We start from the raw sequence: 10,413 nt of genomic DNA on the forward strand, positions 1-10,413 counted from the left end.
GACTCTTGAAATGAGAGATGATTTGGGGACTTTCTCAGAGATTTTGATTCCTTTTTAGAATAAGATCCTACAACTGGCCTCAGAGCTATCAGACTAGCAAAAATTCTCCAAGAGGTTGCTGAAATAATTCTTCTGGTACCAGGGTCTGGGGAAGTTTTCGATTTGGGTCTGAGTCATGGGAAATATGGTTATTATTTCCAGCTTCTTTTAGTTGGTTTACCAAGTGGTTCCAGGGCCATTTCTTTTGAATTCTTTTCCTTTACTCCAGTTTGGAAAGACTTACAGGAGTTCCATCAGACCACTCCCAAGAGCCAGCACTCAGTGGGTTTCTTTTATTAAATCCAATCCAGAACTGCCTTTCTTCTGTCCTGTGAAGAGAAGAAACAAAAACTTGGCCTTTCCCATCGAACTCATAACATTATGAAAAAGGTTTAAGTTAAGTATTTATGTGTGCAGTAAACAGTTGATGCTATCGACAGGATTGATCAAGTCAGACAAACATTTATCGAACATTTCCTATGTGCAAAACATGAGATCTGAAATGAATGTGAGAAGATTTAGCCTCACTTCCTATTTCTCTTGGTTTGTATGGTGTGCTCATTGGTGTTGTCCAGTTGGGGAAAAGTCAGGGACAATCAACCCGTTTTGAGAACATGGCTGCCTCGTGTTCATCAGGAATGGCAACACTTTTTTAATCTGGAAAGAACACATGAAAGCAAGTGTGGTACAAGAAATTTTGGAACTTCTCTTCCTTAGAGGACTTTTTATTACTTGACTATCTATTTATAATGATTTACTAAGCTTTGATCTGTTGCTCTTTTGTCACATGTCAAGGTATTCTGGGAAGGTTAATGACCACCACACCCATTTGATAAAAGGTAGATGGCAGGGTTAGGGTTTTTTTTTCAGCTTCCCATGTAAATGTTTCCACTGCGAATCAGTCTGAGGCACGGTAGATTAACTTCAGCAGTCACCACCCGGTTAGACTTGGTGAGAAGCCCCACAGAGAGCCATCTTCCCTCCTATTAGGCGGGGGACAAATATGTCACACCACAGGGTACTCAATAAATCAAGCAATAAAGCCTAATTGTACAACAAACCATCTCACTAAGATCATTTTCTGAGAATAATTTTGAGGAATTAAAGTTTTAAAAGATTCAGAAGTCATGACAGATGCTTTATTTTCTTTATGTGGAGAAGCAAGTTTATTCTGAAGTACCCCCCTTCTCAGATTTTTGAGCTCCTCCACCTGAACGATAAAAATGAAAGCAAAATGTGACTTAGAAAATCCAGGAGATCACTGGGCCCGGTTGGTCACTGCCATGACTACATCTTACGTTGAAGGTTGTGGAAAGGTAGGAATGCTGCCTTTGGGTTAAGCCAGGCATATTAATTTCAATGTCCTAGGCTGGAAATCCACATTACCCTCCCTGTAGTGAGAAATTTTTATTCCTTTCCCCACTGAATTCAGAGTTCTGCAGTTTTCCTGCTGTATACTACCTCTTCAAAGATGAATTGGTATTTATTTTTTCTCTATCACTTTCTTAAAATTGTATAATTTCTAATATTGTAATATAATAATACAGATAATAAAATAGAAACAGAAAAGCAGTGCTATAGGAAGGAGAGGCGCATATGCTAACTACGAGAGCTGTTATTTGCTATAACTAAGCATCAGATTTGGCTGAACTCCCTGGCAGTCAGGGAAACAGTAAAACATACATTTTATAGCTTTTGCGATTGGGTGCTGAAGATTAACAACTTGATAGATGCTCGGCACTAAATTCTACCAGAAATTCCAAGTGTGAGAACTTACATAAATAGAAATGACATAATGATGCTTGATCCTACAGAAAACATGGAAGCCATTAGCATGTGGTTGTTTCATATAGCAAAGCTCACTATACACAAGTACGCAAGTATGTTTTGCAAGGGGCTAAAATCAGGAAGCAAAGTTGCAACTTAGAACAATGGAGATTTTTACATATTTCTTAAATCTGTGGCTCCACTCTTGACTAAAAATCCAATTAAACAGAAAGCTTCTTGAACTTTTCTTCAACCTCAGAGACTGATTTGGCAGCTCTGGTGTGAGACCAGAGGGCTCCGTGTTAAAAGATGTCCCAAGAGAGTGTGACAATCAGCAGCCAGGTCGGGGAATCCTGGTCTCAGGTCTGCATTTCCTACAGAGACCAGGAGTTCCATGGAGTGTTGGTAAGTGTTTAAAAAAAAAAAAAAAAATTTGTAGTCAGAGAAAGTGCTTCTGTTTAGAAGTCTTTATAATATTAATGTATATGGCAAATTTCCAAGATTGTAAATTGCTTTGCAAACATATTTAACCATGAAATCCTCCTTTTCTCTCCACAGAGTGTTCTATAAAACACACATTGGGAGATAGTGACCTTTAAGGTCATTTTTGTAGATCTTAGAGATGAATAATTCGATAGATGTTACATATTAAATTTAATATGTATTAAATTTATTACATGGGGATGTCCCAAAGACAACTTATAGGGAAGGCCAGAATTTTCCTCAAAAATTAGTTCTAGATTTTCTCTGAGATTCAGGCAAGTGTTTCATGGAAACCCCAGATTTCAGAGCTTGGAGCAGAGTACCTGGTGGTACACTTGTTTTTATTGAATAAATGTACGGAGCCATGGAAGCATGACCCTCCCACTTAGGCCACAATTTCCTCGGGAGCAGGATTTTGTCCATCATATAGATTAGATTCTCCAGTTAGCTTTGCATATAACAGTGTCCACTTCATAGAATATATTCTCAAAATTTATGCTAACAAGAACATTCTAGAGAATGAGGCCAAAGGATGGAAAGACTATAAGAGGACATGGTGGCCATGTGCAAATATTTGACAATAGAGTGGACTTGGTCTGTATTGCTCTGGCTTACTATAAGGTCGATCTTTGGGAACAGCCTCCAACAATGAAATGAGCTTTCTCCCAAGTAAAGAACATTCTGAAACTGAGAAATCATGCAGGCAGTGGATGACCATGGGGATGTGGTGGAAGGAATTCCTGCATGTGGGTGGAAGGTAGCTCAAGGTCACTTATGTTTCTTCCATTTTAAATTTAATTGATTTTCTAGCTCTGTGGAATTCAAGATTCTATAAATTTGCAAGATAAATGCAGATAAGTGAACATCTGTTTCCTCAGTTGTAAAGTTAGGGTTCGAGTAAGATTTTTTTTTTAATCAATGGGACTTCCTTTTTTTCCAAACAAAATCTTCCATGGACTCTTATTATATACAAAATAATTGGAAGTGGGGCTGGTTAAAGTTCCTCTGGTGAATCAGTGAGCAAGGAACCAGAAGCTCTGCCTACTTGGTCTCCTCCTGCGCTTGGGTCTCCAAGACCCTTCGGATCCTCAGACACTATGAAAACCACTGGACTAGATAATTTCTGAATTTGGTAGAAAAGTTATAAAATCCTGATTTGAGGCACAAAGACAAAATTTCAAATATCAAAACCATTGTCACTTTGTTCTTTGTTTTATGGAATTAGAACTTGGTGCAATTTAATATAAATATATATACATATATATGTACATACATATATATACAACTAGTGGTTAGTTGGTTGTAGGCTTGAAACAAATACTTGAGATTTTAAACAAATATTTGGGATATTCGCTCCTAAGTAGCCATTATTGGGAGACAGAATATTCGACTGCAATTTTTTTCAAAATTAATAAGTATTTACCAATTAAATTTTGAATGTAAAAGCTTATTCACAAAATTCTCTTCCTCGATATGGGCAAAACTTGCAAGATGAGCTCCAAATTCTTCACAAAATGCTTCAGCTTCTCTCCATGTTCTTTTCATCAAGACTTTTTCACTATGGAATACCTGTATAGGGAAAGAAAAAAAAAAAAAGTTGACACTGTCATGGATAAGCTAAGGTTATTTAATTGTGGACAAGAAAATAATAGTAATATAATTATTGTCATTATTATTTGTTAAAAGATTGACCCAGTAGGGAGAAATAACACTTACTAAATTAGAATGTGTCCAGTGATCATAAAACTATTATCTCATTTTATCCTTACAAGAAATTTATGAGGATACGATAAACTCAATTTTATCAATGAGCTCCTCGAGGATTCTTTTTTTTCCTCCTAAATTTTCTGTGACTGGCATATACATGTCCCTTAATAAATGTTTATCAAGAGATGAGGAGCGTCAGACTTAGACAGTGTACAAATTTCAGGTCACACAGCTACAAATTGGCAGAGTTAGGATTAGAACCAATACTCCTTTGCTTCCAGAGTCCATGAGTTTCCATCCCATCAGTCGCCTTCTGACAAATTAGAATTAGCTGAATGATCATGAATCTGGCTGACTCATGACAAGAAATGGGAAATGACAAATAACAAATGAGACCTGGACCTAGGGCAGGTATATATCTAGGGTCTTTTGGTCTTAAGTATGCCTAAATTTTGTGCCGTTTCTCAGCTGTCCTGTTTTTCAGCTGTCCTCACAGTAGCAGGAAGAAGTCAATCAAATGGAGGGTCCGTTTTTGACTTTATTTAAGATCAAGGGTAAAGGACCAAAGACCCAGAGCTCAGGATCCTGGGCTTCTGCACCCTCCTCATTTTTAACAGCCCAACACTAATCCTGAGCCTCTGATGCAACCTCGCTAGGCTCCGATTTGCTGAGACCAGAATGAATTGATTTCCCAGTCCTGTGGACTATAACACAGCCTTTCCATCTTTTAAATTATATGTCAAAACTCCCCTCCTTTGGGAATCTTTCCTCAAATCACATTAAATTAATAAATCCTATCACCATGCCCATCAAGCACACGGTATATCTGTTGACATATCAGGGTGATATATAGTAGAAAAAGCACTGGACTGAGAGTGTCAAGATCGGGGATTTATTCTAACTCTGTCAATAAATAGTTGTGATCTCGGGTAAATCACTTCTCCTCACTAGCCTCAGCTTACTCATTTCTAAGGTTTAACTTACTCTGTGAGGTCACTTCTGGGCCTATCATTCCATGAATTTAATGTAGAAATATACATGTGTACATTTAAATTAAGCGCATTCACAGATGTTTCACATCATCTACGAGACTGCAATATCTCTAAAGATAGAGGCTATCTCCATTCTGTTCGCATGTGCCTGTCTACCAGAGAAGGACTTTCTCCCGTGATTTTGGAAATCTCTATTTATAAAATGAACCAAAGATCAAACTACCAAACAAAAGCATCACACTTCAAAAAAATGTATTTCTGACATGAAGGTCGTAGGTACTGATTTAAATTTAAGATATAAAGTTGATTTGCAAAAAGACATTTCTTCACACATTTCTTCACACAAACACACACAACTATACGTATTAATTTCTTTGATCTGCAGGTGTCTGCAGCAGAAAGGCATTATTCCATAATAAGGACTTTGTTAAATCCCTTATACCCAGTAGGTAATTGCATCATTTCCATGCCCAGTGAGTGTCTGCCTCATTCATTTGATTTATGCCATCAGAACAATGTTGACTGAGGCCTCGATAGCAATCCTCATGAGGAGGACTTCAGTGTCACCAGGGATATGTCAATCTTTTGACTTTAAAATTATTCTGGAATATAACTGAAAGGATAGAGACAGTCAACCAATATTAATTAAATACCTGCTGTGTGCTGGGCATAGTTTTGGAATAAAAGAATTTGGAATACATGGACAAAATTGAAATGATGTTGGTCCCACTAAGAATACCCATGGAACCTTGGTATCACCTTGAAGCAGCTGGCTAGGCCAGGCTCTGACTCCCAGTCCAAATAGCAGGGGTGAAAAGGCCATCTCTCTTGGTGTTCAGTTTTCTCCTGATTGTCCACTGGCTGCTTGCACAGGGACATTGCCTTAAATTGTCTACAGTCCTTCACTTCCCATCGGCCAGGTGGACTCCTTCCTCTCATGACAACACAGCCTCCACTATAGCCTAAAAGCAGAAAACAACACTTTTAATATCAGACAACTAGAATATTTTGCACTTAGAAGGCAGCTCTTTAGATTGTTGAATAATTGACATCTCAAAATAAAGCACCCAGACAAGGACAATAAAGATGAAAAAGGATGCTTTATTGGCATGATTATCTCATTACTATCCTGCTCCAGAGAAAGAATAGAAGATGGAAAAATGAGAGAAGAGAGACTGTGAAGCTTGAAATTTGAACATTATGAGCTCAGATGGCAAGTGATGAAAACTAGGAGCTGTTCCACCTTGAAACTAAAATATTCCCTGTGTTGAATTATTGAGATTTTTTAACTGTGCAGAAAATAGTTTAACTCATCATTTCTTGAGCACCTACTCTGTACACTGTGCTTTGAAATCCCACTGTGAAAATCAAACAATGAAAAATGCATAGTGCATATCTTCTGAGAAACAGATTCAACAGGAAAAAATATGTGAGTCATGGATTCAATGTAGTTGCAAGGTACACAACAGAAAACCAAACTGTAAACCATGGGAGAGTGGAGAGAATGAGATAAATTCTAAAGGGTGAAATTGGAGGCTGGAGTAGGGACAGACATCAGGGAAAATGGAACGGCCATCTAGTTATGAACAAAACTTTATTTTATTCTTTTCTGTATGTTTGAACATTTTAGCAAATAAAATACTTTTCCATAGAAATGATTTTTAAGTTAAGATCCTTAAGTTCGTCATCAAATCTATACAACTCATAAGATAGCTAAAAAACATACACTTCATATTTCAATGACTAGTAGAAAACAATCCCATTCCAAAAATAAAATAAAAATCGAATGAGCTTCTTTTTTCTTGAATTCAGAGTGATCATCTAATTAACTAAATAAACATTCAATAACAATAAGATTGTGCATCTACATCTGCATACCAGGCTAGGTTTTATATCAGCTGCTAGAGATAGAAGGACAATACACACACACACACACACACACACACACACAACTCTTAGTTTAGTGTGAGGCACAGACACATAAAAAATTAATTACAATAAACATAATGTGTAAAGCGCTATAGTAACAGTGCGTGTGTTCAAATTTTTGTGGGGAGACTTCAGAAGGATGAAGTCTGCCTTGGGATGTCAGTAAAGGAAGTGACATCTGACCTGAGTTTTGAAGGATGGGAAGGAGAAAAGAGTTTTCAAAGGGTGCTTATAAAAAAGCAAGTGATTATAGATGAAACATCTGAAGACTTGTGATGATTCTAGACTTAAAGGCACTTTAAAAATGTAGTCACTTGGTACCGCATATTTGTGTAGCTTAATTTTCCTTCAGAAGTAATGGTTTCAATTTTTTTAGATACAGGGTGAGTGACATTATCCTTGTCAACCATGTTTTGGTTGTTTTACATGATAGAAAGACTAAAGAGAGGGAAAATTAAGAGTGAGAGAAGAAAACAGACAAGTTGTACAAAGAGCCTCTCCTAAAGGAATGGAAGACTTTGTGAAATCAAGAAAGAATAAAGGCGCTAAAGAACAAGTGCTTGTGTCTTCAACGATCCTGGGTGCACACTGGGCATCATGATGACAAGACAGTCCCCATCCACAAGAAGCACACAGTCCTGTGTGTGTGTGTGTGCACTGATGCATCAGACACCTACAAGGGTAAAAATGTAAACAAAGAAACAAGAAAACATAGTTAGTATGACTCATATAGCAAGAAAGGAAGTCCAGAGAGAGTAGATTCATACAAAAACCATTAGTTAGCTCCACCGAACAGAACAGCTAGTTAGTGTTAAAGATGGAGGGTTGGGGGACAGGAAAGAGCAAGAGATTAGAGCATGCAACCACAATTTGCCATGAATGGAGCTTTGCAGTCCTGTCGAATGTAATTTTGAAATGCAACTCACAATCTAGCTGGGTCATGAACAATAGAGATGCTGCATGCCCTGTTAGATGAAATTCTATTGAAACCGAACTGTGGAAATCCACACGAAAGCTGAAAGCATTATGTTCTAATGGAGTTGCTCTATTTGAAAGCGGAGAGAAGCCATACACTCTCACCCAATTCCTCCATCCTTCCTTTCTCAGCAGCCTTGGACTTAGAGCCTGGTCTAGGGATCTAGTTCCAGCGCAAATATTTATAACTTGAAACTCAAACGGGTTATATTAATCACAAGAAAAACTTATCTAAAATATAGGGGTAATAATCTCTTCTCATAGGTTGCATGAAAATCAAATGAAATGATGTATTAAAAAGCACCCTGAAAGATATGAAGGGCTAAAAAACGCCGCTAAGATGTTGCTTCTGTTCTTATTTTGGCTGTTTTTATTACAAAAGCTGGCATTTCGTGGCATGAGTTCTGCCTGCACGTTCAAAGAATTTTTAAAAAGCTTGAATCAGCAAGTTTAAAATGTAATATACGTTTTTGTTGGTCTTGCATTTTTGTCTTACTTTCTCACATCAGACAATGATTAAATAGCTTTGGTTTTAGATACTATAGATATTCAACTCATCTTCATTAGTGGAGAAGGAGATGTTTGTGAACTTCTATGAGGATGAGAAGTGCTGTAGAAGTGTTATTGGTATTCTAAAGTGGTTAACTTAATGGAACATTTGACCCAAATTTGAGAATCTCAGCCCCAAAGAAGCAGTAAAGTGATGTAATAAAGGGAGACTGGGCTAAGGGAGAGATAAACAGAATTTAAATCCTATATCGTGGAGATGCTTGCAAAGCCAAATAATAAGGGTAGGGTGTGGGAAAGAGCAGAGGTGGTTTTTCTCTCAGAGAAAATATTCTCAAATTCGATAACTCATTTCCCATTGGAGAAGAAAAACTATCATTCTATTCCACAGTGGTAAATCTCACATTTAAAGTAATTCTCCTTACTTTCCTACCTCTACCCTCCTTCACTCTCTCCATCAAACATGAATGGGAAAACTTTCAATCAATTAAGAAATTTCAGTTCACTAGTCTAGTCTCTTCCACTTGGCAAAGCTATGAGATGAACCGAGCTGGGAAAGCCTCCACCCTCTACCTCTCTGGCCAAATACCTGAAAACAAACAAAATCTATTTGTGGCCTCAGGGCCAAGAAGAAACTATAGCTGGGCCTTTAGAGCCTCTAGACAATTATTTGACTTGAGTCTGTCTAGTTATTTTCCCATTCCCTGCCAAAACCCCCTTTCACATCCTTACCTCTCAAGTCCTCTGCACTGCCCATCTTCTTTCTCCCTCCTCTCTTTCTTCATGGAGAAAAGTGAGGCCATTGGGACAGAGAAGGTGAGTATTCATGGAGTTCTGTGTATCTGCCCAATACTGTGCTAGGCATTTTATATGGTCTTTTCCCTACTGAACTTCAAAAACTATTTGAGGCAGATATTAGTATCTATAGCCTGCAAATGGAAAAACAGAAGCATAGAGGCTGGGTAACTTGCCTAAGGCCACATAGTGAGTGTTCGATCTAGAATTTGAAAGCAGATTTATCTGAGTCCATTATGAGATGACATTAAGGTACAGAGTAGGCAGGCATTCAGTAAACACTTGCTGAAAGAATGACTGAATATTCCCCTCAAACAATTTGCCTCCATTTCCATAGAGCTCCGTCTTATTTCCCTGGTCATGTTTTCTCCTTTTTGTGGTTACAGCATTTCCTTGAAGATCTATTATCACATCTTTACCTATATGACAGTTACTTACATGGATTATAAAAAGATTATCAAAAGCATCAAAGAGTGCTTAGAAATGCGACTGAGTTTGTCCTCATTTATGTGGTGGTTCATTTCAGGACTCTGAGGAGACTTAAAGTGGATTGGCCTATCTATCTGCTGGCTGGACAGGCTTCTAACTACTCTCTGCTATGAGTGGGGCACTTTCAAGAAAACAGGCCTGACTTGCTCTACTGGGGTCCCATTTTCCTTTTCACTGGCAGAAGACTTCCACTGACTTGGGACACTTGGGGAAATGACACTCATATGGAGCTATCTCATATGAATGAGATAACGTTCTGCCCTTTCTGCAGTGGTATATAGATCTCTGAGCCTGAGTTATAGATGGATGCAAAATAGTGGTTCCAAAGTGTTTCTTTTTCTCTACAGACATCTATGAAACTCTAATATAACTTGGAAAGCTTTTTCGAATGTCTTGACAAATACGGACTCATCTATTTTCTTTTGCCATTGAGCAGCCTCTATTTATATTGAATATTTAATCTAAGTACAAAGTACATTTTAGTTTCTATGCATTAGCTTCTTCCTAAATGAACAAGGCCTGATTTATCATTTTCCCTTTAATCAGTGGCACAAGTATCTAAGGACCAAAATTGTTTTACCTGAATATTTATTTCTCTCAAAATACCAAGTACCATAGAGTCTCTTTGTTGTTGTTGTTGTTGTTTTTAAATAAAAATAACACAATGTTCTAGAGTTTCGAGAACAGAAAATTTTGGCATGAAAGAAAAGAAAGATGGGTTAACCAAAAA

The 10,413-nt window shown here is 37.6% G+C and overlaps 1 protein-coding gene and 1 long non-coding RNA gene across 5 annotated transcripts in view; one reads left to right on the top strand and one right to left on the bottom strand.

The window, feature by feature from the left end:
* Nucleotides 1–10,413, bottom strand: part of PLA2R1 (phospholipase A2 receptor 1) — a 93,085-nt gene that overhangs the window by 31,356 nt on the left and 51,316 nt on the right. For all 4 annotated transcript variants that reach the window (XM_039855984.1, XM_039855983.1, XM_039855982.1 and 1 more), the window contains 3 exons: nucleotides 5,748–5,950; nucleotides 3,713–3,858; nucleotides 284–368 (listed from right to left, as the gene is read on the bottom strand). In XM_039855984.1, the coding sequence (XP_039711918.1) occupies nucleotides 284–368; nucleotides 3,713–3,858; nucleotides 5,748–5,950 (434 nt within the window). The remainder of the gene's footprint in view (nucleotides 1–283; nucleotides 369–3,712; nucleotides 3,859–5,747; nucleotides 5,951–10,413) is intronic.
* LOC120597197 (uncharacterized) overlaps nucleotides 1,298–10,413 on the top strand; it is an 18,162-nt gene continuing 9,046 nt past the window's right edge. The window contains exons 1-2 of the long non-coding RNA XR_005651357.1: nucleotides 1,298–1,355; nucleotides 2,066–2,211. This is a non-coding gene — a long non-coding RNA (uncharacterized LOC120597197). The remainder of the gene's footprint in view (nucleotides 1,356–2,065; nucleotides 2,212–10,413) is intronic.

This window comes from Pteropus medius, unplaced genomic scaffold, assembly GCF_902729225.1.
Source record: "Pteropus medius unplaced genomic scaffold, Ma_sr-lr_union100, whole genome shotgun sequence".
Classification (NCBI taxonomy): Eukaryota; Metazoa; Chordata; class Mammalia; order Chiroptera; family Pteropodidae; genus Pteropus; species Pteropus medius.